General features: G+C 55.2%; 2 protein-coding genes across 4 annotated transcripts; one reads left to right on the top strand and one right to left on the bottom strand.

Moving 5' to 3' along the window:
* Positions 1-851: 851 nt before the first annotated feature.
* On the bottom strand, positions 852-12,724 carry Vps9d1 (VPS9 domain containing 1). Of its 3 annotated transcripts, XR_011365038.1 has the most exons (16): positions 12,587-12,724; positions 10,917-10,992; positions 9,393-9,485; positions 9,144-9,306; positions 7,379-7,490; positions 7,225-7,287; positions 6,739-6,791; positions 6,547-6,634; positions 6,310-6,395; positions 5,291-5,784; positions 4,914-5,043; positions 4,438-4,646; positions 4,030-4,126; positions 2,795-2,899; positions 1,617-2,445; positions 852-1,470 (listed from the first exon to the last, which is right to left on the bottom strand). XR_011365038.1 is itself a non-coding variant. In XM_069987825.1 (15 exons), the coding sequence occupies exons 1-15, from the start codon at positions 12,683-12,685 to the stop codon at positions 2,352-2,354; spliced, it is 1,962 nt and encodes a 653-aa protein (XP_069843926.1). In that variant the 5' UTR covers positions 12,686-12,724; the 3' UTR covers positions 852-2,351. The 3 variants fall into 3 exon arrangements, 2 of the variants coding, with proteins under 2 accessions (XP_069843926.1, XP_069843928.1); XM_069987825.1 differs by having other exon boundaries at positions 852-2,445; XM_069987827.1 differs by lacking the exons at positions 852-1,470; positions 1,617-2,445; positions 2,795-2,899 and having other exon boundaries at positions 4,071-4,155.
* Positions 12,725-13,289: 565 nt separating this feature from the next.
* Znf276 (zinc finger protein 276) lies at positions 13,290-26,372 on the top strand. Its single transcript, XM_069987824.1, has 11 exons — positions 13,290-13,482; positions 14,192-14,495; positions 14,834-14,880; positions 14,972-15,418; positions 16,937-17,015; positions 18,074-18,157; positions 23,053-23,163; positions 23,247-23,322; positions 23,471-23,588; positions 25,545-25,644; positions 25,738-26,372. Exons 1-11 carry the CDS (start codon positions 13,290-13,292, stop codon positions 26,006-26,008), a joined length of 1,830 nt encoding a protein of 609 aa, XP_069843925.1. The 3' UTR covers positions 26,009-26,372.
* The last annotated feature ends 9 nt before the right edge of the window (positions 26,373-26,381 follow it).

Here is a 26,381-nt window from a genome sequence, read left to right as displayed (position 1 = left end):
CACCCTGGGGAAGGTGGGACACAGCCCCCCAAGCCCGCCCTGGGGAAGGTGGGGGACAGAGACCCCCCCAAGCCTGTCCTGGGGAAGGTGGGACACAGCCCCCCAAGCCCGCCCTGGGGAAGGTGGGGGACAGAGCCCCCCAAGCCCGCCCTGGGGAACAAGCCCGCCCTGGGGAAGGTGGGGGACACAGCCCCCCAAGCCCGCCCTGGGGAAGGTGGGGGACACAGGCCCCCAAGCACGGGGGAAGGTGGGGGACACAGGCCCCCAAGCACGGGGGAAGGTGGGGGACACAGCCCCCCAAGCACGGGGGAAGGTGGGGGACACAGCCCCCCAAGCCCGCCCTGGGGAAGGTGGGACACAGTCCCCCAAGCACGGGGGAGGGTGGGGGACACAGCCCCCCAAGCCCACCCTGGGGAAGGTGGGACACAGCCCCCCAAGCCCGCCCTGGGGAAGGTGGGGGACAGAGACCCCCAAGCCTGTCCTGGGGAAGGTGGGACACAGCCCCCCAAGCCCGCCCTGGGGAAGGTGGGGGACAGAGCCCCCCAACCCGTCCTGGGGAAGGTGGGGGGGAGGGAAATGACAAAATAACACATGAGCTGGGGTGGCTCAGGTGACAAGAGCTCCAGAAAGAGCAGTGTTGGAGTCCAAGCCAGGCACTGGCAAAAACAACAGGAATGCCTTTGCGTTTGAGCAGCCACCAGTTCTCTGCATTGCCTTTCCTGCGATCTCACACATCCTTTCATAGACCTAGTCTCAAAATGGGGCCAGACTTTTTGTCAGTGTGTCCATCCATACTTATCTAATGCAGATCATCCTAAAACTTTCCCAATTACATTCTGACAGGTATGACGTTTCTCTTTTTAACTTGCATTTCTTTATTGTGTTTGCAATTTGGAGCCCCTCCTACGCTTTTTTTTTTGCCAGTCCTGGGGCTTAAACTCAGGGCCTGGGCACTGTCCCTGAGCTACTTTTGCTCAAGGCTAGCACTCTACCACTTGAGCCACAGCACCACTTCCCATTTTTTCTGTGCATGGACTGAGGACTTGGACCCAGGGCTTCATGCATCCTAAGCAAGCACTGCACCACTAAGCCACCTTCCCAGCCATTTCTTGGTAATGCTAGAACAACTGGGGCTTGAATTCAGGGTCTCACATACTCTCGCTTGGCTTTTTCACTTCCCCAGCTGGGACTCTGTCACACCTCTAATCCCAAGGGTGTTAATTTTGAATTCCCAGAGTACTTGTGGTGTTCATATCCAGGCCGAGGGAGTGAGGACACAGTGCTTCAAGCACAATGAACTATATAAACTGGTGAGACTCTTGGAATCAGCAGAGGAGCCAAAGTCGGTTGCATGGCAAGTGTGTGCTTCTTCAGGAGCAGGGGACCAGCATGTTGCAGGGCAGATGGGAGCCAGCCTCTCTGTTCCAGTGCTGGATGACAGGTGAAATGGAAATTTCTGGACACTCCTGCCTGAGAACACATGGGCACGGGACTGCAAGGTATGTGACCTCTAGTCCTGGGCTCCCATAATGCCCGGCAGAGCTGTGCTTGCTGGAGGGGAAGCCCACATCTGCCTGGCCAGCAACCCTCCCGGAGGTGCTTTGGCTTCTCAGTACCTGTTCCTAGTGGTCTCTGCGGGTCACAAAGGGTAGTCATGGCGTGATACCGGCATCCAGGCTCCTGCCTGGCCAGTGGGTGAGACTGAATGAGCCACACAATTCAAACAGAACATAATCTTTCTTCTGTCCTGGGTTGGTGGTACAGTGCCTAAGTAACAGTCAGGTGCTGGACCTTGGGCTTGCCCTGACCCAGGAGAGGCTGCACAGCCATCAACACTGGCCACCATTCAACCGTGGCTCACACCCCTCTGCCAAGGTGGCGGAGTCCACAACCAGGGAGGGAACAGAGCTCTGAGCCCTGGACATGGAGCAGAAGTGAGCAGAGAAGCAGGGCAGTCACCACCAGGCCAGCAGCACAGCCTCACCATGGCCCTCCTGGACATTCTCACTCTTAACTCTCACAAGCCTCAAAGACTTGCTGCCCCTGCTCTGATCAGGCTCCTGGCTCCTCCTCAGCACGGATGCACTGCAGGAGGCTCTGTCAGGAGTGTACAGCTCCTGGGGAGCAGCAGCTGCAGCTTCCCTTCTGAGGGGGTCTCAGAGCACAGCGGGCACTGGAGGCTGACTCAGTCTTGTGCTGTTGGGAGGCGGCCCAGGGTGGCCCCGGGCCTCGGGTTAGAAGGGAGCCAGGGCTAACTTCCCCATAGTGTCCCAGTGCCAGCTGTGCGGAACAGCATGGAAGCTACTGAGTAGTCCTCAGGAGTCCCTGGCGCCTCTGGGTTCTGGACTCCACTACCTGCCCAGGCCCCCCTGGGCCAGCAGCTCCACGTAGCTCAGGGCGCTCTGCAGTGAAGTCAGGCAGTAGCCCTCCTCTCCAATCAGGTACCTGAATGGAAGTGGCAGAGGGGCACGTGTCACCTGACGGGACGCAGCACTGTGGCGGGCAGCCCCTGCGCCTCGGGGGAAGGACCTGGGTACTGAGGTGGCCAGAGCACGTTACACAGGGGAGCACCCTCAGCTCCGCTCTGCAGTCCTCAGCAGGGGTTGTGAGGAGCACAGGTGTGGGCACCATGCTCAGGTGGACCCATCCATGTTGCCAGTGGCCTGGCCTGCAAGCTTACCGTGGCCCTCAGGGCCTGTTACTGCAGGACTTAAATTTGGGGCGAGGTCCCCTTGTGGAAACAGATCCCCTGCTCCCAGCACATGCCCCCCACGCCACTGGTCTGAACTCCTACCCCTCATGGGTGAATTCCTCCAGGGCTGCACACTCTGACACCAGCTGGGGTAGGCCGCTCCTTAGCACCACAAAGGACAGGATTGGTAGCAGGTCATCAGCACCACTGCTGGGCAAAGACACCAAGGTTGGGAGAGGCCTCTGGCTCTGCTCCCTGGGGTTAATCTTGGCTTGGTGGGCTGCAGTCCCTATATGCCCCATCCACCAGTAGTACAGAACACCTCCTGGCCACGGTGACAGTCTCTAAATGGAGACTGGACACACTGCAGTCCTTTTCAGCTTTCCAGACTTTCAGGAGCCAGGGGGAAGACGCAAGCTGAAACCAGGGGTCGATTATAGCTGCACTGGGACCCAACCCCATTCAGAAGGGGTCTGACTGCACTAGGGAGGGCACATGCGTCCTGCAAGGAGGAATCTAGACTGTGGCTTGGGTCTGACTCCTCCCCAGAGGCCCCCAAGGCTGCACCGCCCACTCTACCTGCCCAGGATCCTGCGAACCACAGGGATGTATGCGGCCTCCCTGGCTTCACAGGGGGCTGACATGGTCAAGGCTGAGCCTTGCAAACACTTTGTCTAGGAGTTCTAAAATGAATCAAAGGGCCAGGGGTGCCAGGCCGGCTTGGTGGACTCCTTCCAGTGGAAGGACTAATATCATGACCTGGAGTGGGCAGGAAGCATCTGCTTTCTCCTTGTTAGGAGCTCCTGAATTTGCTCAGCTCTGATTTCTCCTTAGCTGTAATGGCAGCCTCAGGGTTAACCCTGTCCCTGAGGCAGCTGGCAGGAGACAGAGCTCATGCAAGGGCTGAGGGTTATCAGCTCTGGCCCAGAGCTGAGTCTCAGAGGTGCTCAAGGTAGGATCAGGCATCCTGAAACCCAGGCTGGTGGACTCAGGACCCCCCGCCCCACTCTCCTCCCCAGTGCTGGGATGTCAGTGCAGATAGTGGGGACTTCCCTAGACCCCCAAGGGACCTTGGAGTCTGTACCTCCTCTGCTGTCTCTAAATATCCTCCTGGGAGTCCAAGCGTGTCCTTCTGGGAAGAGCAGCCCTGTTTACCACCATATTGGCCAGGGACCCTGAAAAAGCCTGGGCCTGCCCTCTGGGATGTGTGAATGTAGGGATAGGGAATGGGTTGTGCTGAGGACGGCTCTGGGGATGCTCCTCAGGCCTCTGAGAGCAGGACACGCGTGCTGGTGGCCTCCCTGGCAGCGTTCTCACCCGGCTCTCCTGGGACTCACATGGCAGCCGTGTGGGGCTGGAGTCCGGCCTCGGGCCTGGCCTCCTGGGTGCGGCAGTAGTCTTCTGCACAGATGCAAATGACCCGCAGAGTCCGTACTGTGGCACAGAAATGTGGCTTCAGGGGTCTGGAGATTCAACAGGAAGACCCAGGAGGGACATGGAGACCCAAGGGGTCCAGTATGTGGGTAGCCCACGCTGCTGCTTCCCACTCAGGGGCTGGGACAGCTCTGCCCTTCCTGGCCCTGCCACCCACCTCCTGGTGTGCATGGATGGTCATAGCTGGCAACTTCCCCTTATGGGATCTACTGGAAAAGGGACTGAGGCTCAGAGTGGAGGGTACAGGCCCCAGGCCACCCACTAGGATGGGGGTCTAGCTGATCTGAGCCAGACTCTCAAACCTCCCGCACCGATGCACTCCAGCTTCTTCTGGGGGCAGCTCTCCAGGACCAGCAGGCCCAGCTCCTGGGCTGCAGTGCAGTAGGGGTAGGTGCTGGCCTCCCTGGCCTCAGGGTCCTGGGGGAGGAGCTTGGTGGGGATGCCAAGAGTGGTAGGGGGTGCGTTCCTGTAGAGCTCCATGCTCCTGCTCAGGGCAGCCTCCCGTGCGTAGTGCACACTCCTGGGGTGGAGAGAGGCCAGGCTTAGCCATCCTGGAAACTGCCCAGACATGGGCGGTCCCGGGAGCTCTGCCATGGGGAACGCCATCTGCCCAAGACCCCAAACTTAGGAAGTGGGCAAGGCCCACCCGTCAACTAGAAACACTTTTGGATGGAAATGCCTCGGGAACGCAGAGGAGAGCAGATGGTACTTAAGAATGTTGGAGGCCCTTGAGGGACTGTGCTAGAGACCTCAGGCTGCGGGAGGGTGCTTTGGGCGGGGGCTGTACCTGTAGAGGGCAAGCAGCATGGGCCACAGCGGGGAGAAGAAGGGTTCTTCAATGCAGGCCAGGCAGCGGTCCTTGGAGGCAGCTGTGTTCAGGCTTTCGAAGGCCAGAAGGGTCAGGGAGAGCAGCCTGTCTGCCAAAAGCAGAGCTGGGGATGTCTAGACAGGCCCCTCACCTGCCCTGTCTCCAGACGCTCCAAGCCCAAGACCAGCCTCTGTGTGGCAGAGCCATGGGGAGGACACTCTGGCCCTTCCACAGGTCTCAACCGGCTCACACCCGCCCACTGTCTGAGAGGCTAGGACGGGCCCAGGCCTGCTCTGTGGAGAGGACGGGGTATGGCAAGCTGCACTGCTGGCCACAGTCCCAGCACTGTGGCTCACCAATGGCATTGTGAATGTCCTTCACGGTGCTCTTCAGGCGTTCCAGCACGGGTTCCCTCTTTGCTCCTGGGGTCTGTGGCTCAGGGTGGCTCCCAGGGCCCCGGCCCCACCTCTCAGATGTAGCCAGAAACCGTTCCAGGTCCTCAAAGGAGCTGTCCTTGTCTGGCAGGCATGATGAGGTGTCCAGCAGGGGTGAGGGAGGCCTGCTGCCGTCTACCCCTCTCTCCAGGGGAGTGGAGAGGGTAGCAGGGGGTCCATCCTGTGGCTTTGGGGCTGTGCTGGGCTCTGGTGGGGACAGCATGCAGTAAAGGCTCTGGGAGGACCGGAGCCGCCGGCTTCCGGGAGCCAGCAGTCTGTTGGTGTCTGGGGGCAAGGAGCAGCAGCCCGGAGCCGATGCAGCACTGATGGCAGTCTGGCTCACAACGGAGTACAGAGCACCATACACCGCACACTGGAGCTTCTTTAGGAGCTGTGAGATTGGGTGGTCGGGAAGACTGCAAGGAGAGGAGCAAGTGCAGCAAGACCTTGAAGACGCCACACAGGAAGGCGTGCCCCACCGCCGCCCACTACTCTGGCCCTAGGCACCATCGGCATCGGGCAGGGCTGTCACCTACTGATTGTGGCCCCAGGGCTGAGAAACCAGTCCCCAGTGCCTGATATCGGCCTCAGCCTTCTGAGCCTTTCCTTGTCTGTGACATCTACCTGTCTGTAAAGTTGCCCACTTGGAAAGATCTGAGAGACGTGACTCCCATAGTTTCCTGTTAGTGGATATCACAAGTGTCACTTGCCTCAGCTCAGGCAGGTAAATGAAGCCAAGTAAAAGCCGTCCGCCATCGGCTCTTGGAGCTGCCAGCCCAGCCGCCAGTGGCACAGGCTCCATATGACCTCCTTGCCTGAGGCCTGCTGTTCCTGAGAGCTGGGGTCTCCAACACTTTCCTCCCTCCCCTTCCTAAATAATCTCTGTCTGTATCCTCCAGAATCTCACGGCCGGGGCATGGGGTCTGTGGGGCCCAGTGTACCTGAGCAGGTGGGAGACCAGGCTGGTCACCAGCGACAGGTCCCCTGGGCTCCTCTTGAGCTTGGCTCGCCACTGCTTTGGCCAGTCCTGCAGGACAGGGGGCCTTGGAGGAAAGCAAAGTAGGTCCCCCACCATGGATACCCTCACCCCTGCTGGGGTCGTGCTGGGGTCTTCCTTGGGGTGTGGGGCAGACCAAATTCCTGAAGCCTCAGGTGACCCTGGCCCTGCCAGTACTCACATGGTCCTGCTCATACTCCAGTATAGCTGCGTAGAGGGCGCGCTGTTCCCGCTCCTCTGGAGTCAGAGCAACCTGACTGCAGAACCGCCTGGGGAGGAACACAGACACGCTGAGGCCCCGGCGCCGGGCCTGTGGACACAGAGCCTGCAGGCCCCCAGCACGGCCTGCGAGGCGAGACCGGGAGACAGGCACCTGTTGGCAGCCTCCTGGAGCCGAAGGCGGCGCTCCTCCATCTTCCGCTGGAGCTGAGATGGCAGAGTCAAGGGCCGGCACCGTCTGACCTGAGCAGACCTGCCTCTCCCCACCCCTCTGAAGTCCCACACTCCCTCTGTGCCCTACGAGTCGGGGTCCCCAGGCTGGTGAAACTATGCTTGCCCTCTACAGATACAGCCCAGCAGTAGGCAAGGCAGAAGGACAGAAGCCAACTCAGGGAGGGCTCTTCCCAGGAATGTGACTGAGAGGCAAATCTCAGGCAACCTGAAGGATGAGAGGAGCTGCGTGGTGCTGGGAGGGTGGAGGGCAGTTTGTGCAGAGGCCAGGGAGGCAACAGCGTCTTCCTGAGGACACACTTCCCCAGAGCTGGGAAGATGCTCTGTCCCACATCTGACCTCACATACGGCTCTCCTCTCCCTCTACCCACTTTCTCCAAGCCCAGCTCTGATCTCTGCTCAAGGATGCTGTTTCCTCCCGGGCTTTGGCGATCACCAGATTCTCCATCATCTGCCGCTGCAGAGACAGGGTCTAGGAGAAGGAAGAAGGAAGCCCACCTTTAATCTACCCTGGACCTTTTTTCCTCCCAACTAATGCCAAATGCACCTTGAGTGCCACTTACCAGTGCAGTCTTCTGCGTAGCCTGGCGGGGATCCAGACGGGCCATCCTAGCCTCGTATGTGGCCTTCAGCTTCTGGTTCTGCAGTGAGGCTTCTTCCAGCGGTGTCAGCTCCCTGATAATAGTGACAAGCTGCCATCCACACCCCAGGAGCCCAGGAGTGCTCTGAAAACTTCCCTTTCAGGTCAGGAAAAGATCCACCTTATCTTCCTGACCCCGCTTTCAGAAAAGAATGGGAAGGGGTTGTCTGGGTGATCTAAAAGTACCTGTCCTTTCTAATCAGCTGAAATATGGGCCTTGACATGTTCAGGACTCATGACTCAAGAGAAGCTGGTCATCTGGACTTTTATGAGAATCAGCTATATATCTGTTGCAACAACACGGAGCTCTGCATAAGTCAAGAGTGAGATTTGTCTGCAACCCACAAAGTTTCAAGTGAAATGTTTTCAATTGGCAAATAACGTCATCCCTCTACTGCTTCAGGGGTCATAGAGAGAATGAGGCGGAAAAAAGCAAGACCAAGAAAGGAGAGTCCATTCTGAAGTTTAAGTTATCTTTTGTTAGTTCTAGAAAACTATTGTTTTCATCGGGCACCGCTAGCTCACATCTGTAATCTTAGCTACTTAGGAGGCTGAGATCTGAGGATCATGGTTCAAAGCCAGCCCGGGTAGAAAAGTCCGTGAGACTCTTATCTCTAATAAACCACCAGAAAACTGGAAGTGGCACTGTGGCTCAAGTGGTAGAGCGCTCGCCTTGAGCTGAAGAGCTGAGGGACAGCGTCCAGGCCCAGAGTTCAAGCCCCACGACCAACAAAAAAAAAAAAAAAAGAAAGAAAGAAAGAAAGAAAGAAAGAAAGAAAACTATTGTTTCCAAATAAAGCCTTTCTTCTATTTGGAACTCCAAGAAACAATGTCAGGTATTCTCATTTTCTTGCTTTTAATCTTGTTTCTGTCATGTCTCCTGGATATCTGTTGACCTTTACCACCAATTTATTCTTTTTTCAGCTATGTCTGCTTTACTGTTTTATATTTTCTCTCTCTCTTATTTTTAAGAGTCTAATAAAACAGGCAAGCCTGGTCTCAAATTTACATTGGAATTAAAGGCATATGCCAGTGATAATTCTGGCCTATTCACTCATTTTTATTGTCTGTGCAGAATTCCACCAGAAAATATAATTTATTTTTATTCTCAACTAGTTTTTATAAATATCTTCATCATTGTGTTGTTTAATTTCATTGGTTCTCCCTTCCCCTCCCCTCTCTGCTGGTGCTTAGCTTTTTTCAACTCAAGGCTGGCAACCTACCACTTGAACTGCACCTTCAGTTTTGGCTTTTTGCTAGTTAATTGGAGATACAAGCCTCAAAGATCTGTCTGCCTGGCTGGCTTCAAACAGATCCTCAGATCACGGGGGCTCTTGAGTAGCTAGGATTACAGGTGTGAGCCACCAGAACCCAGCAACTTTATACTTTCTTGTTAGGTATTTTCGGAATGTTATTTCTAAACACAAGTTGTTTAGTCTGTATTTAGCTAGAAAGACTTTGTCTGTTTCTGTTACCATTTCCTCATTTCTTGTTTCCTTTACTGTTTGGTTCTGATTGTGTGCGGTTAATTCAAAGAGAGAGGAATGCACTTTCTTCCTCAGAGGATCTGCACTTGCTTCCTCCAGGAGAATGAGTGCTTCTACCCTGGAACCCACTTAACCAAGCATTCTGCTTCACCTCCACACCCAAACCCAGGCTCAAAGCATCTCCCACTTTGCCCATCTTACTTCTTAGAGGTTTGTGACTCTGCCACCTGCATCTTCTGGAAGATCTCTGGCGGCAGGAAAGGAGAAAGCTTCCCTCCCTCATCTGAACACACCCGGCGGTGGCGGCTGGTAGGCAAAGGGGCTGGAGGAGCCACGGGCATGGCTGGCTTCAAGCGCATTTTCCCTATAAACCATATGCAGCCAGGGGTCAGCAGGCTGTTCCCTGTCTCACAGAGCAGATGCGAACTGCAGGTGCCTGGGAGAACCCACCAAGCTTGGTGGCTGTTGACTGGGCCCTCTCCAGACACTGTTCGGCCAGCTTCAGCATCTTTGGTGTGTCAGGAAGCACAGCTTCCCCAGCTTCTGAAGAAGGGACAAGAAGACTGGTTACAGTCAGACTTACCAAGAGTCAGATACTTGCTGTGGGTGGAAAGCTGGGCAAGCCCCTCCTCACTGGTCTCTGATCAGTGGACATGGGCTCAGGGCCACACATGGGCTCAGGCCTGTGGTTGCCAGCTCAGCATTACTCTGACCCTTGTACCTTGTTGTGCCCAAGCAGCAGGGGCCTGCACCCCTCACAGGACCTGTCTGTGGCTGTAGCATCTTTGGGAGTGGTCATGCTATGTCAAACATCTACCTTTCTGCAATGGTATCAGCAAGCCCCTCTACCTAGAGGCACCTGTGTTGTTCCTCCCCTCCATGGGACGGCTTTTTCTGGTAGATATCGCTTACACCCTGGGCCCTGTTGGCCCTAGCTCCAGGCTTTTGTCCTCTCATTATAGAAACTTCCCCTATAGACTCTTATTTCCTCTTCATTCCATATCTGTTTCAGCCAGCCTCTGAACTCCTTACCCATCCTCACCCTGCCAAAGATGGCAGGCTACTCAGGTTTCTCTGTCCTCTGAGACGTCACCTTTCCTCAGGGGTCCTCCTGCAAGCCCCTGTTCCAATGTCTCCATCCTGGAGGGCTAGGGTTCAGCTGACCTCATTTGCCCTGTGGATCGGGGTGACCACTAGCTATCCTCCTAATCCAGGGGGCTGCTTGCTCCTCAGGTTTAACCAGCGGAAGTCACTGTTCTTCTCCTTAAACAATCTGCTCCAGCTCCTGCTCTGCCCAGAGCAGCCCTGCCTCCCGAAGCTTCACACCAATGCCCAGCAAGTCTGACTGGCTGCATGCTAGGTTGCTCAGCCTGGGTCCTCACCATGATGGCCACGCCTACGGAGCACAAATCCTCCAAGAGTTTCCCTCCTCATTGGAAGAACGCTAGCTCCACCCAAGGAATAGAGCCCTGTCATCCCAGCTTCCTTTCCAGGGCTTTTGCAGGTCCCTCTGCAGGGAACACACCCATCTTTGTGTAACTCAGTCCTCCCTGCCTTGAGCCATTGTCTGGCCCTACCCAGTCACTCAAAGCTAACACTTCATACTTTTTCTGTTCACAGGGCTCAGCCCTGAAGATTTTTTTTTTTTTTTTTTGGGTCCGGTCATGGGGCCTGAACTCTGGGCCTGGGCGCTGTCCCTCAGCTCTTCAGCTCAAGGCTAGCGCTGTACCACTGGAGCCACAGCGACATTTCCAGCTTTTTTCTTTTTGACTATGTGGTGCTGAGGAATCGAACCCAGGGCCTCAAGCATGCAAGGCAAGCGCTCTACCACTGAAGCCACCTTCCCAGCCCCCCACTTCACACCTTTTCTATCAAGCTAGAAAGTTCAAGGAGATCCCCAGGCCTAGGACCCAACAAGGGCCATCGTGTCCAACATTTGACCTTATAAGAAGAGCAGCAAATATCAGAGCCCACCTTTAGTTGTCTCTAAGTCCTCCAGTAACACCTGGGAGATGTAGTGGATACTCCTCAGATACTCCGTGTATGCCTCCTATATCCGGAATAGAATGACAGGAGTAGGGACAGTAGCAGTGAGAGTAACTGCGTCGTACTGGCCTAAGGTCAGACTGCCCTGGTTACTTCAGCAGGAATCACTCCCTCCCGCCACCCCCATCTCCTCCCAGGCTTAGAGGTAGTCTGCCTTGAACAGAAACAGACTAGAAGGAAAAGATGGAGCACCAAACTCAGAGAACTTCATACAGCATGTGCACTGGATCTAGCTGGGCCTATCTCCTTTTCCTCAAGCATAGGAAGAAAATGGACTTCATTCTAGGGACCTAGGGAAGCATAACCAGAGGTTGCTCATGTATCACTTTTTTTTTGGGGGGGGGGCAGTCCTGGGGCTGGAATTCAGGGCCTGGGCGCTGTCCCTGAGCTTCTATTGCTCAAGGCTAGCACTCTACTACTTGGCCACAACACCATTTCCAGCTTTTCCGTGTATGTGGTACTGAGGAATCGAACCCAGGGCTTCATGCATGCTAGGCAAGCACTCTACCACTGAGCCACCTTTCCAGCCCCTCACTTTGTATAAGTTTTCTTCCTGTGCAACTCAAATACCACTCATTTCATGGCTTAAGAAAAATATTTCAGCTGGGAAGGTGGCTCAGTGGTAGAGCACTTGCCTTGCATGCTTGAGGGCCTAGGTTCAATTCCTCAGCACCACATAAGCAGAAAAAAGCCAGAAGTGGCGCTGTGGCTCAAGTGGTAGAGTGCTGGCCTTGAGCTGAAGAGCTGAGGGACAGCACCCAGGCCCAGAGTTCAGCCCCCACGACCGGACTTCTCTCCTAGGGAGTGAGGGTACAAATCATTCTCTCGCTCTCGGCTCTCGCTCTCTTTGCTGGTCCTGGGAGTTGAACGCAAGGTCTGGGCACTGTCCTGAGCCTCTTTGCGCTCAAGGCTAGCATTCTACCGCTTGAGCCTCAACACCACTTCTGGCTTTTTCTGAATAGTTTATTGGCGATAAGTACTTTTCTACCCGGGGTGACTTTGAACCCACGATCCTCGGATCTCAGTCTCCCGAGTAGCTAAGATTACAGATGTGAGCCACCGGTGCCTGGCTAGAATCTCATTTTTGCCATTGGGTCTGGGAAATCCCTCACTCCAAGCCCCGGAGTAAGTATCTCCGGCGCACACAGAAGCCGAGAATACCCTACGGCGGAGCTGCAGGTGTTGAATTAACCCATCTCGACGGTGTACTTCCGACGCGAGGGGAAGGTCGGCGTCAGGTGGGGTTTCTGACGCTGCCCTCGAAAACCAACTCGGTGACCCAGGGTGCTTCTTCCAGGCCCGCGCGGGCTCCTGCCCTCCTCGGTGCCCAGGGCGCTAGGCCGGCCTCTCTACCTGGCCGCCGTCGTGGGCATCCACCGCCCGCCTCCGAGGGACAGGCCGCACCCTCCCCGCGGGGGCCGCGGCCTCTCCGGACACCCTCGGGCCCAGCGCCCGGGCCCTGCGCACGGACGGCCGAACAGGCGGGCCGCAGGGTGCAGGCGGCCCGAGCTGGCTGCGGAGCCGGCGCCCGGGAGCTCCGGGCCCGCCAGCCCCCGCCCGGCCCCGGTGCCCGCGGCACCGGGCCCTCCCCGCCTCACCCGGGGCCGGTTGCCGGCGTCCAGCTCGATGGCCCCGTTGGCCAGCTTCATGGCGCTCTGCAGCGGCTTCGCCGCGCCGTCCCCGGCCGCAGCGGCCATAGCGCGGCGAGGGGAGGCGACGGCGCGGGGCGGGGCCGGCGGTCGCCAGGGCGGAACGCGGTGCGCGCGGTGCGCGCGGCTCGCCGGGGCCGCCGACGCCGCGGACTGCCGGAACGGGCCTAGACACACTTCTGGCGGCCTCGCAGAGCGACTTCCGCCCGCGAGCGGCAGGGGCTGGGCGTGGCCTGCCAGCCTCCGGAGGCGGGCCTCCTCCGCGTAGGAGCGCGGCGATTGGCGGGAAGGACCGCCTCGCGCACTGGCCCGGCGCGGCGGAGCGCGGCGGCCGGCGCCTCTCTGTCTGCGGCCGCCCCTCGGCCTGGGACTCGCCGCAAGTTCTGAGCGCGCCCCGTGCGCCCCGCGCCGGGCCCCGGCTCCGCCCGAGGGCGGCCCGCAGCCCCGGTCTCGCCGGCGTCGGGGGTCTCGCCTCGGTCCGCCGCCCTTCGCCTCCCGTCCGGCTGCGAGCGCGGCCGCCGGCGCGCGGGGCCCGGCGCGAGGGGCGGGGCCGGGCCGGGCGGGGCCAGGGGGCCGAGCCAGACCCGGCCGGGCCGCGCAGACGCGGGCTCCAGCCGGAGCGCCGGGCCCGGCTCGAGCGGCGGCCGCCTCCATGAAGCGGGACCGGCTGGGCCGCTTCCTGTCGCCGGGGGCGGGCCGGCCGCGCGGGGGCCCGGGCGGCGGCCGCGCCCGCGGGCGCCCCTCCCGCAGCGGCGGGCCGAGCGCGGACCGGGCGGCCGTGGCGGCGGCGGCGGCGGCGGCGCGGGCCTGCGGGGACGCGGGCGAGGACGGCGCGGACGAGGCAGGTGGGTCCGGCGGGCCCGGGCCCGGCGTGCGCGGCGGCGGGGCCGGGGCTCGGCGGGCCGCGGTGACGGGAAGACGGGCGCGGTCTCCCGGGTTGGCTCCCGTCCTGCTTGCTTTTGCGCAGTGTGCCCTTGAGACACTTGCCTAACCTCTCTGAACCGCGGGTCCCTGCTGGACCCCAGCGTGATAGCGGGGTGTGGGCCCCGCCTGCCCGGTGGCGGGGCCGTCGGGCGGGGCCCCTACCCGGTGAGGCCACCTTCCCACGCACCGCCCTGCCGTCCCGGGGCAGGGGCAGGCAGCCGGGGACTTTGTCTACATCTGGACCCTAGGGATGGGCAGGCCGGAAGTTGTTTCCTTGAAGGCCTGGCGTGAGTGCGAGCCGGAATGAAGTTCTGCCTCGGTGCCGGGGGCACTGGGAACTCCTTGAAGGGAGCCTGGGCTGGAGGCTGGGGCAGGGGGATGGTATCGAGGCCGCTTGGGGCAACTTACTGAGATCTTATCTCAGTTCTTTTGCCTGGAAGATTCTTGACCAGTGGCTCTCGGAAGAAGCCCACTCTTGAACAAGATCCTCCTAAGCTGCTGCTAGTGCTTTGGGAGGCCCCAAGAAGCCCTGCTTCCTTCTAGGCCCTGGGAACACAGCGGGGAGTGTGGGTCTCAGGCTTGTCACAGCCAACCTTGCTCTCTGACCCTCACATCTGCTGCTTGGCCCAGGAGCAAGCCGGCCTGTTACCATGGGGCACTGTCGCCTCTGCCATGGGAAGTTTTCCTCGCGGAGCCTGCGAAGCCTGTCTGGCCGGGCACCGGGGGAGAGTGCAGAGAGACCATCCTCTGGGGAGCGCCTCTTCATCAGGGACTTCCAGAGCCTGCTGGGTGTGGCTGTGCACCGCGACCCAGCCCTGCCCCAGTTTGTCTGCAAGAACTGCTACTCTCAGTTCTACCAGTGCCACAGTCTCCTCAGGTCCTTCCTACAGAGAGTCAACGCCTTCCCGACTGGCCCGCGGAACCCTTGTTCCAAGTAGGCTCTTGTTTCATTGCTTGGGATATTCAGGGGTCCCAGAGCCCGTGTCCTGCCTGCTGTTACAGGGCAGGAAGTATGCTGGTGGTGGGTGGATGAGCCATACCTGCTCCTGTGAAAGCTAGTGTGAGTGCCACAGTACTGCTAAGAGCTGAACGGGGGTAGCAAGGTTTCCACAGGTCTAAGGGACCAGCTGTTATAAGGGAAAAGGACAGCTGTCTGCCGAGGGTTACTGTGGAGAGAGGTATCTGGGAAAGATTGAGACTTCAGAGGCTCCTCTCCGGGAGGCCCGTAGGCCCAGGCTACAGGACTCTCATGGACACACAAATTCTTTGTAGGACTGGTGCTCAGCCCCCCACAGTGGCGGAGGAGGGTGCTTGTCTGGGTGAGTCCACCCCTGGTCCCGTGGTGGGCTTGGCAGTCTGGGCTGGGTGTTGGTCAGCCACGGGGCTCATATCTCTGTTGACTCTCCTCAGTTGACCTGATCACTTCGAGCCCCCGCTGCCTACACGGCTTGGTGGGGTGGGTGCACGGACACGCGACTACCTGCAGGGCCCTACCCAGCCTCCGGGGGACGCTGACCTCGGAGTACTATGGCATCATCCAGGCAGTATGGGGCTGTGGCCAGGGCCATGACTACACCATGGACATGGATGCAAGCCGCAGAGCCCCCTTGCTGGACAGAGCGCTGGCAGTCAAGTGGGTGAGGGACAAGGAGACCACACCACGGCGAGCCCAGGACTTGGGGTCTAACCCCACTGGGGCTGCCTCACAGCTCTACCAAGGCAGAGGAGCCACAGCTGGGGCTGAGACCAAAATGCTGCCCACTCTGGATAAGTCCCCACCACCTTCAGAGGACAACTCTTTGGGACCTGGGCCAGGGCCCCAGTCTCAGCCAAGCCTGGCCCCCAGTGAGGCTCCAGGTAAGAGGCATCTTTGGCCTGTTATAGACCTATGTTTGTTCATTCTCTCTCTCTCTCTCTCTCTCTCTCTCTCTCTCTCTCTCCCCCCTCTCCTTCCCTCCCCTTCTCTCTCCCCCTTTTCTCCCCCCCTCCCTTTCCTACCCTCCCACTCCCCCTTCCTTCCTCCTCCCCCCTTCTCTCTCTTTTGTGCCAGTACTGGGTCTTTAACTTAGGACCTTGTGCTCTCACTTTTTTTCTTTTGTTAAAGGCTGGCTCTTTACCACTTGAGCCACAGTTCCAACTTCCAGTTTTTTGGTGGTTAGTTGGAGACAAGGGTCCCACAGACTTCTGCTTGGGACAGACTCAAATCATGATCCTCAGATCTCAGCCTCCTGAGTTGCTAGGGTTACAGGTCTGAGCTTCAGCGCCCTGACTGGAGTCCTGTCTTGAGCTGGGTGGCATTTCCTGCAGAAAGCCGTCTGGGCATCATAGTCCTGGTGTGGTGAATAAAGGAGCTGGTGGGAGAAGACAGGGAGCCAGCCCGAGTGCCCTGGAATGGCAGCTGCCCATGATAGCTGGGAGCGAGGACGAGCGCCAGCCTGGCTGGGCTTCTCGTTCCTCCACGAAGGAGAAGGCCCCTGTGTCACCAGTGCTTCCCAGCCTGTGCTTAGGGCAGAGGGCACTGACTGAAGGAAAGAGAATGGGATTCTTGTCTGTGGGACATGGATGTAGGCCAGTGTGGCAGCCTCTTCTGCTGACTTGCTGAGGGCAAACAGGGCCCCTCTGTGGGGCCTGGACTCCACCCCTGTGCTGTGGGTTGTATACAGCTACTGCTGGGGTGTTAGGTTAGGAGGCCCTGGGCCAGACTTCTGATTGCCTTTGGACTTCTCTGTGAGTGTTCATCTGGCTTCTACTTGAAAATCCAGAATGGGTCTACAAAGAAAAAACGTAGGTACCTAGGTGGTTTGGCTAGTTATAGTAACCCAGATGAGATGACAGCTCCAGAGGGGAGCTTGGCTTTATAAACCGTACACAAGCTATTTTGATAACAACAGTCATAAAGAATGGCTGGGAGTTGGTAGTTCATACCCGTAATCCTAGCTACTCAGCAAGCTGAGTCCTGGAAGACTACAGTTGAAAGCCCGACTGGGCAGGAACACCTCCCATTAACTAGCAAAATCCTGGAATAGAGACATGGCTCACGTTGCAAAGTGCCAGCCATGAGCAAGAAAGCCAAGCAAGCATGAGGCCCCCGAGTTCAAGCCCTGTGTTTCATCCCTCCAAAAAAGGAGCAAAGAACAGCCCTGGGAGGCTGTGGAGAGGGCCAGGCTTGCTGGCCCGTGGTGCTGCCTGGGGCTTTTGGACACGAGGCCCGCTTAGTAAGGGCAAGGGCTGGGAGTGGAAGGGGGCAGCAGTTGAGGCCAGAGCACCCAAGGGCTCCCTTGTGAAGAAGGGTGTCGTTACAAGGAGAGTGCCCCTTGCAGGCGAGACTCTTTTCTGTTTGGTGTTGGTGACCAGAGTCTGTTCTTTGTTTCCCAGGGCAACTGGGTGAGAAGCAGGTTCCATCTCCAACCTCGGATGATCGGGTAAAAGACGAGTTCAGTGACCTTTCTGAGGGGTGAGACAAGAGTGGGTTTAAAAAGCCTAAAATTTCTTCTTCAAAAACCAGACTCAGCTTCCCTAGAGCTGCTGCAGACGGGCTCTCCCTCCCTCCGAGGGGCGGAGTTCAAGGTGTCTGGCTCCTTACTGGGCTTCTAGTCCCAGAGCAGCAGGCCTGTACTAAGGGAAGCAGTGTTGATTCTGGAAGAGCAGTGTGGAGTTGCTTGCTTGACCTGCCCCAGGCTTGGTCCTCTGCGATTGCCTATACATTTGTTCCTTAAAGGCCTTAGTTTTGTGCCAACCCCAGATACCGCAAGAACAGAGGACCCCAGGTTCTGGCCCTTGGGGATGGTGATATTGAACTAGAAGCAGAGGCTTTCTCCTAGAGGGGAAGAGGAGAGATCCCCCTAGAAAGGCACAGCTGGGTGGATCAGCTGAGTCCAGAGCTGCTGCCTCGTGAGCTCAAGTGAAATGCACATGCACCTTTATCCACATTAGGAGGGACAACTCCTCTGAGTCGGGTTCTTAGATTGCTAGCAGCCTGGGCCTCCCTCCGTCCAGCTGCTGACGACTTGTGGGGGAACACCCAGCCTTTCTAGTCTGGCTGTGTTTGCTGTCTGACAAAGCTGAGTAGTGATTTACATTTAAGGGTGAAGGTCACAGATTGTTTTCTTGCCTTTGTGAACTTTGAAATGCTGACAGTCTGTCAGCTCGAGTTCATGATTATTGGGTGATGTGCTAATGTTCTCAGTACACCTATTGGGAGGCTCACCTCCAGCCTCCATGTTCTCTGGGCCCCATAAGAAAGCTCTTTCTGAATTGGAGTCCTGGCCTAGGAATGTTCACTTATGGGGGGTTGCTAGTTGATGTCAGTGACCCCAGCTCGCCCTTCCTGTTAGGAAGCGGATTGGGAAGTTGTGGATTTTACATTTCCTGAGACCTTTTCAGAAGGAGTGAAGGAGGGGTGGGGATTTGTGTGCTGTGGGATCTGTGTCGTATCTTCAGACAGGAAGACCTGCTTGGGTCTGCATGTACTCCAGGCAAAGGCTCTACTGAAGGCGCTCTCATCTCTCCTAGAGACTTCCTGAGTGAAGATGAAAACGACAAGACGCAAAACACACAGTCCTCGGATGAGTCCTTTGAGCCTTACCCAGAAAAGAAGTAAGGGTACAGCCTTGCCTCAAGTACATGGGCCCTGAGGGTGGCATCAGAGTCTACATGATAGCCATGGGGTTGGGGCATGGAGAGCCTACGCACTGGCCAGCTTCCACCGAGATGGGAGGAGGCAAGTTGGAAAGGCCAGGGCTGACCAGTCAGTGGAAGGAGAATTCCCATTGTGCCTGTCACTTCCTTTTGGTGGTTTGGGGACCTGATCTGAGCTAGCAGACAGTTCCAGGACCTTTGCAGTCCTCCTGCAGGTCCTGCACTAGTGCTCCCCTTCCTGCTGTTCTTTTCTGCTCCCTATGTCATGTGCCCTTTGAAACCCAGGGACCTAGCCTGTTGGCTTCTAACACTACTTATTTCTTTTTTTTTTTTTTTTGTCGGTCATGGGGCTTGAACTCTGGGCCTGAGCGCTGTCCCTCAGCTCTTCAGCTCAAGGCGAGCGCTCTACCACTTGAGCTACAGCGCCACTTCCGGTTTTCTGGTGGTTTATTGGAGATAGGAGTCTCACGGTCTCTCCTGCCCGGGCTGGCTTTGAACCGCGATCCTCAGATCTCAGCCTCCTGAGTAGCTAGGATTACAGGCATGAGCCACCAGCGCCCGGCTCTAACACTACTTATTTCTGTGGCCAGGCAGCTGTGGCCCGTGTCCTTGTTGAATGCCTCTGTGACTCTTGCTTTGACCTTTGCTTATCAATGGTTTCAATGGGTGGTTTCCTTGGGCCCCTTTTTCACCCATACCCAATATGGTTCAGAGGGAAAATACAAAGAGCAAGCATGTCTCCTCAGGTTTGTCTTTCAGCCAAGAAAACTTTACAAAAAGGTTGAGAATAAACTGAGTTTTTTTGTTTTATTTTGTTTTTTTTTGGCTGTCCTGGGGCTTGAACTCTTGGCCTGAGTGTTTTCCTTGAGCTTTTGTGCTCAAGGCTAATGCTCTACACTTAGCCACAGCTCTCCTTTTGACTGGGCTTTCTTGCCCAAGCTGGCTTTGAACTGTGATCCTCAGATCTCCCAAGTAGCTAGGATTACAGTTGTGAGCCACCAGTGCTTGGCATTTTTTGTTTTGTTTTAAATCAGTTTACATTTGTTATGGGGGAGGGGTGATGGTGGGATTTGATATATTTCCATACATGTTTACAATATTTTCCAATCAACCTTTCCCACTCTATTACTTTCTCTTCCCCAATTTCAACAGCTTTGCTTGTTTCAGCTATTTTCATAGTTACAAATAATTCAACCGTACTTATTCTTTTTCTTCCTTGTTAGCCCAACCCCCTCCTGCTAGGGTACACCTTTCCCACCCTCCTATTCACCAACAGCTTTCATTGGGGTTCTTTATGCTATTTTCATTTGTACTTGGAATGTATTTCCAAAGGCCCCCCCCTTACTGTGGAAGTTCTGACATTTGTTATGGAAAGAGAAGTAAGGGAGAGATGAAAATAAGAATGTTCCGCTGAGCCAGAGTATGCCAGTAGCCAGTGGGTAGGCTGGGGGCCAAAAGGAAGTGTCTAGTGGTCCCTACACTGAGGTATGGGTTGCCTTGAGGAAACCCTCCTTTGCTTCTGTTACACCTGGCCATACAGCCTGGATGGCTTTGTGCCCAGACCTGGAGCCACTGGAGTAGGTGGCTGGTGGCCAGGGCTAGTGTAGGAGTAGGAGGGCAGACAGGTGGGGTGATTCTGCTGAGCACCTGCCGTGCAGATGGGCACAGCATGCTCTGCTGTGCAGTCACAGCTCACCGGACTCCAGATGCAGACGTGCCTCTAGTGAGAGAGGCAACTGCGGTGGGAACTGGACTCTACCAGGAGCAGAGCCAGGTGGCAGTGGACACAGCCCTCTGCCCATGACTTCGTACACTGACTTGGAGGCTGCCTGGCCCCTCCATACTGTGAGGACAGGAACCAAGGCAGCCCCTGGCCCAAGGGTCTAGCCCACACTTTTACCTCTTCATTCAGCCTTTAGACAGAGTTGCTAGCTGGGTCCTCCCTTTCTAAAAGCTGCGTTTCCAGTGTGTGATCAGATGCACTGTTTCCAGCCAGAGAACACCTGGGTCAGGAGAGGGCAGATTAGTGGCTGTCTCTGGTGGGACGCAGCAAGGAGACTGCGCTCTGTGCAGCTCCTGCTTAAGAAGCCAGTGGTCTGGTGTGAAGGGAGGGCTGGTCACTGATGGACAGGGTACAGTCACCTGAGCACTAGAGCCTGCTTGTTATCAAAAACTTTTTTTTTTGGTCAGTCATGGGGCCTGAACTCTGGGCCTGGGTGCTGTCCCTCAGCTCTTCAGCTCAAGGCTAGCGCTCTACCACTTGAGCCACAGCATCACTTCCAGCTTTCTGTTTCTGTGGTGCTGAGGAATCGAACCCAGGGCCTCATGCATGCAAGGCATGCACTCTACCCCTGAGCCACCTTCCCAGCCCCAAAAACATTTTATAAAATACATTTTAAGGACTGGGTATTGGTGGCTCATGCCTATAATCCTAGCCACTTAGGAGGCTGGGATCTAAGGATTGAGGTTCAAAGCCAGCATGGGCAGGAAAGTCCATGAGACTATTAACTCCAATAAATCACTTGGAAAAAGCTGGAAGTTACAAGTGGGTAGAGCACTAGCCTTCGACAAAAGCAGCTCACGGACCCAGCTCAGGGACCACATTCAGGCCAAGTTCCAGCCCCAGAACTGCTCCCCCTCCCCCAAAAGGAGGACAATTTATTTTTGTGGTATTGGAATTTGAACTTAGTCTCTTGCTTACTAGGTAGATGCTCTACCATGTAAGCCTTGCCTCTGGTCATTTTAAGTTTTTGTTTTGTTATCTTTCAGATAGGTCCTTCAGTTTTTCCCTTGAATTTGCTTCCTGTGGCCAGCCACAGAATTCTGTCTTCATACCTACAGGGGGTGGTGACTCAGGTGCCAGGTACCTGCCACCACCCTCAGCTTATTGATGCAGATGCAGACTCTAGCTGGGGCTGGTCGCAGACCCTATGCTCCTATGTTCACAGCTGTGACTGCCCAGCTGTTTGGATTTTTTTTTTTTTTTTTTTGGCCAGTCCTGGGGCTTGAACTCATGTCCTGGGCACTTTCCCTGAGCTTCTTTTGTTCAAGAATAGCACTTGACCACTTGAGCTACAGCACCACTTCCAGCTTTTTCTATTTATGTGGTACTGAGGAATGGAACCCACAGCTTCATGTATGCAAGGCAAGCACTCTTACCCCTGAGACACCTTCCCAGCCTGTTTTGACTTTTTGAGACATCTTGTTTTGTTAGTTTTGTGGTATCTTGCACTTGTCATCTTCCTGCCTAGCCTCCTGAGTGCTGGGTTTACAAGCAGGTGTTACCATGCCTCGCTACTTCCAAAATGTTCAATAGGAAGGTGCAGTGGAATTAACCACATTCACAATGTTACACTCTTTCCAAACTTTGCATCACCATGAAATCTGTTCAGTGTTCTCCCTAATCCTTCCTCAGGCCCTGGCAGCCACTAACATTTTAGGTAGTTGCTCTTTTCAGTGGAATCATAGCATTTGCCTTTTTGCAGTTGGCTTCTTTAGCCTGCCTTCCATTTATGAAGCATGTATCAGACCTTTTATTTTAGTGCTGAGGTTGAGTCCAGGGCCTTGTGCTTGCTAAGCAGGTGTTCTATGAGACACCTGAAACATGCTCCAGTCCTCATTTTTTTTTAAAGTGATTTTTTGTTGTTCATGAGACTTATCTCCAATTAACCACCAGAAAACAAGAGGTGGCACTGGCTCAGTGGTGGAGCACTGGCCTTGAGCAAAGGAGCTCTGGGACAGCATCCAGGCTCCAAGTTCCAGCCCCACAACTGACAAAAGTCTCATGGCCTTTCCTGCCTGGGCTGGCTTTGAACTGCAATCCTTAGATCTCAGCCTCCTGAGTAGCTAGGATTATAAGTGTGTGAAATCAGTACCAGGCACAGGCTATTCTTGAATATGCGGACTCAAATGGTACCACTGCCTAAGTCTTCTGAATATACGGTTCTATGTATCACTTTTGCCAGCTAAGTGTTTTATTCTTTTTTTTTCCAAGAGCAAGACTCAACTCAGTACTTAATATTTTTACTCATTGGCTGGTGCTCTACCAACTACTGACTCAAGTCTCCAACCCCAGTATTTTATTTATTTGGTCGGTTGTATGGCCTGAACTCTGGGCCTGAGCACTGTCCCTCAGCTCTTCAGCTCAAGGCTAGCACTCTACCACTTGAGCCACAGCACTACTTCCAGCTTTTTCTGTTTCTGTGGTGCTGAGGAATCGAACCCAGGGCCTCATACATGCAAGGCAAGTGCTCTACCCCTGAGCCACCTTCCCAGTCCCCCTCCCCCCCCCCCCCGCTCCCCAGTGTTTTATTCTTTTTGATGCAATTGGAAATGAATTGTTTTCTCAACTTCCTTGTTAAATTGTTCAGGTAGTATGTAAGAATGTAACTGGGTTTGGGGCTGGTGACCAGGACTTGGCTGCAGGGTGCATCTGGCCAAGGACTGATTCCTTAAGCTCCCTGCTCCCCCTATTTTTAGATTTTGGGGGTAGATGATAAAAACAGTGGGGTGAGGTTTCAGTTCTGAAAATACAAGTGTGTGCCACACCGTCTGCTATCTCACGGGGCCGCACATCTTCCTGAGGTGGCTAAGAAATAATTTGGGGAAGTCTGGGAATGTGGCTCAGTGGAGGAGTGCTGTCCTTGAGCGGAGAGGCTCAGGGACTCAGCTCAGTCCTAGAGCTTGCCTTAGGACTGGCAAAAATTTTTTTTTTAATCTGGGGGCCAACCAGCTCTCAAAGAAACATCTCAATTACTGAAGCTTGAAGAAGAACCTCTGGTGAAGAGAGCAGATGAGAATCATTTAGATCAGGAATATCAGTCTGAGCACATCTTTTTTTTTTTTTTTCCCAGAGTCTCTGGTAAGAAGCAAGAAAGCAAAGAAGCCAAGAAGGCTGAAGAGCCAAAAATTCGAAGGAAGCCTGGGCCTAAGCCTGGCTGGAAGCAGCAGCTGCGCTGTGAGAGGTGAGGCGGGCTGCTGCTGCTGTGCGGAGGGCGGGGAGCACACTGCTGGGGTGGCAGCGCCATGTGCTCTGTCTGTCCTGCAGGGAGGAACTGCCCACTATCTACAAGTGTCCTTACCAGGGCTGCACGGCTGTATACCGTGGAGCTGATGGCATGAAGGTAAGAGTGGGTGCTGTTTGGGTCAAAAGCTGTTAGCAGCCTGTAGTTGGAGACCCAGGAGGGCAGACCACCATCCAGGTTCTTTGGAAGCGTTTGGAAGGTGTTTGTCTGGAGAAAGCACACCCATCTCTTGCCCTCCCTCCTGCAGAAGCACATTAAGGAGCACCATGAGGAAGTTCGGGAAAGGCCCTGCCCCCATCCTGGCTGCAACAAGGTGTTCATGATTGACCGCTACCTGCAACGCCACGTGAAGCTCATCCATACAGGTACCTGCCTCAGGTCAGGCCTCTGATCAAGCACAGATTTGACTGGTGGTGGACAAATCCATCCATGAGCAGACCTGCCCAGGTGGCTTACAAGAGCTGGGACACATCTTAATATCAGATATTTACAGGTCACAGAGGGCTTCGAAATCGGAGTTTTTGTGCTGGTTCTGAGGCTTGAACTCAGGGAGCTATCCCTGAAATTTTTGTTCTTGTTGGTCATGGGGCTTGAACTCTGGGGCCTGGGCACTGGTCTCAGCTCTTCAGTTCAAGGTCAGCACTTTACCACTGGAGCCCACAGTGCCACATCTGGTTTTCTAGTAGTTACTTGGAGATAAGACTTTTCTGCCCAGGCTGGCTTTGAAGTGGGCTTTTCAGATGTCAGCCTCCTGAGTAGCTAGGGTGACAGGTATGAGTGACCCATGCCCAGTCCTTCTGAGGTTTTGTTTTTTAAAAACAAATGAACAGGGCTGGGAATGTGGCTTAGTGGTAGAATGCTTGTCTAGCATGCCTGAAGCCCTGGGTTCAATTCCTATGTACCACATAAACAGCCAGAAGTGGCGCTGTGGCTCAAGTGGTAGAGTGCTAGCCTTGAGCAGAAGCAGCTCAGGGACAGCGCCCAGGCCCTGTTGTTCAAGCCCCAGGACTGACTGGCAAAAAAGAACAAAACCAACAGGCTAGGCACTGGGGCTCACACCTGTCATCCTGGCTACTCAGGAGGCTGAGATCTGGGGATCATGGTTCAAAGCCAGCCTGGGCAGAAAAAGCTGAGACTCTTATCTCTAATTAACCACCAGAAAACTGGAAGTGGCACTGTAGCTGAAGTGGTAGAGTGCTCGCCTTGAGCTGAAGAGCTCAGGGACAGTGCCCATGCCAAGAGTTCAAGTCGCACAACCAACCAAGAAAAGAAAAAGAGCAATTCTAATGATATCCTTTTTGGACTATAAAAGTGACTTATGTTTTATAGAAATAAAAAATAAGGATCTCCCACTCATACACCACCAGCCACCTGAGGATTTATTCTTCCAGCATTTACTCTGCAAACACGTTCTAACCTTGGGGACCTATATCACGATTTTTATTTTCCCTCCCATTCTAACCATTCATAACTTATACCAATGCCTACGGAAGGGATGTCAGATTTGCTATACATCAGTCCTTGAACAATAAAGTTATTTTGAGCTGGTACAATGATGCATTTTATAGTCTTTTCTTACTAAGATTTGTTCATTTCCATTGCTGGGTCATTGTCCTTTGACATTTGGGTTATTTGCACTTTTTGCTCTAAGAATTCTTACATGTAATAATTTCCTTAGGTTGGGAGCTTCAGACTCTACTCCAGGCCAGTGTTCAAGCAAGCAACTTTCTAAAGAGATAAAACAGATTCAAGTCTAGAGTGGAGAACAAGCAGGTGTGCAGGCAGTGCAGGGGTGATTGCCAGAGTAGATGGAGCCATTATACTCCACCAGTGGTCTTCCCCAACTGTGTGGGCTCCTAATTATGGGGAATGATCACTAAAGAGTGACAACATTCTCACATAGCCTAAGAACTCAACCCCCCCCGCCCTCCGGCCCATCATGGGGCTTGAACGCTGGGGCCTGGCCGCTGTCCCTGCGCTCTACAGCTCAAGGCGAGCACTCTACCGCTTGAACCACAGCACCACTTCTGGTTTTCTAGTGGTTTATTAGAGATAAAGAGTCTCCTGGGCTGGCTTTGAATCGTCAGCCTCCTGAGTAGCTAGGATTACAGGCGTGAGCCACTGGTGCCCGGCTGGCTTAGGAACCTTTTGTAGGGAAGGGCTCTGAAAATGATCTCTGGTCATGAGGCCCTTGCTTGGGCCTATCCTACTTTGTGCTAGATAGTAACTGCTCTTCCTGTTCTAACAGTCAGACCGTCAGCCCTCAAGGGGCAGATCTGAGCGTTTGGGGGCCCGTGCTCACGCCCTCTCTGGTCTTGCAGAGGTGCGCAACTACATCTGTGACGAGTGTGGGCAGACCTTCAAGCAGCGGAAGCACCTCCTTGTCCACCAGATGCGCCACTCAGGAGCCAAACCACTGCAGTAGGTGTGGGTGGGGCCTCTCCTCAGTTTGCCCCCCGAGGCTGAGCCAGGCTCACGGTTCCTCACCTGTCTCCTTGCCACCTCTGCCCACAGGTGTGAGGTCTGTGGTTTCCAGTGCAGGCAGCGGGCGTCCCTCAAGTACCACATGACCAAACACAAGGCAGAGGCTGAGCTCGATTTCGCCTGCGACCAGTGCGGCCGGCGGTTTGAGAAAGCCCACAACCTCAACGTACACATGTCCATGGTGCACCCTCTGACACAGACCCAGGACAAGGCCCTGCCTCTGGAAGCAGAGCCCCTACCTGGGCCCCCAAGCTGCTCTGGGACCACGAAGAACCAGGACGTGAAGCCAGAGCCAACCTGAGGACTGCAGACAGACGATGTTGAGTAGCTTGACCTCAGTGGACATTGATGTGAGGTTCAAAGACACCTTAATTTTCCTTGTACCTTTGGCACCGTTCCAGCACTGTGGAACCCTACGCTGCACCCACCACACCTATGCAGCTGTGTCACCAGGGCCAGGGGGCACTTCTTCCTCACAGCTCAGTGTATTCCATATGGCCTTTAATCTTCTGCTTTGGGACCAGCAAACACTGAGCTCCCCAGGGCCAGACACAGATCATGAATAATTGTTAACTTTTCCTAACTAGAGCAACTAAGGAGATTTGTAATCCACTTTCTAGTGAAACCAGAGCTCCATGTTATGCTTGCAATAAATTATTTACAAAGGACCTGGA

This window comes from Dipodomys merriami, unplaced genomic scaffold (assembly GCF_024711535.1).
Source record: "Dipodomys merriami isolate MVZ:Mamm:240054 unplaced genomic scaffold, mDipMer1.0.p SCAF_348, whole genome shotgun sequence".
NCBI lineage: Eukaryota > Metazoa > Chordata > Mammalia > Rodentia > Heteromyidae > Dipodomys > Dipodomys merriami.
The sequence above is the reverse complement of the archived record's forward strand: the minus strand, read 5'-3'. Positions and strand labels throughout refer to the sequence as shown.

Excerpts from the sequence above, each read along its gene's own strand:
- Vps9d1 (XM_069987825.1), bottom strand. The coding sequence starts at position 12,685 with ATGGCCGCTGCGGCCGGGGACGGCGCGGCGAAGCCGCTGCAGAGCGCC. Across the intron at positions 6,396-6,546 it reads TGGAGTATGAGCAGGACCAT|GACTGGCCAAAGCAGTGGCG; the intron begins GTGAGTACTGGC and ends CCTGTCCTGCAG. Across the intron at positions 4,127-4,437 it reads GAAGAAGCTGGAGTGCATCG|TACGGACTCTGCGGGTCATT; the intron begins GTGCGGGAGGTT and ends TCTGTGCCACAG.
- Znf276 (XM_069987824.1), top strand. The coding sequence starts at position 13,290 with ATGAAGCGGGACCGGCTGGGCCGCTTCCTGTCGCCGGGGGCGGGCCGG. Across the intron at positions 17,016-18,073 it reads TTCAGTGACCTTTCTGAGGG|AGACTTCCTGAGTGAAGATG; the intron begins GTGAGACAAGAG and ends CATCTCTCCTAG. Across the intron at positions 18,158-23,052 it reads GAGCCTTACCCAGAAAAGAA|AGTCTCTGGTAAGAAGCAAG; the intron begins GTAAGGGTACAG and ends TTTTTTTCCCAG.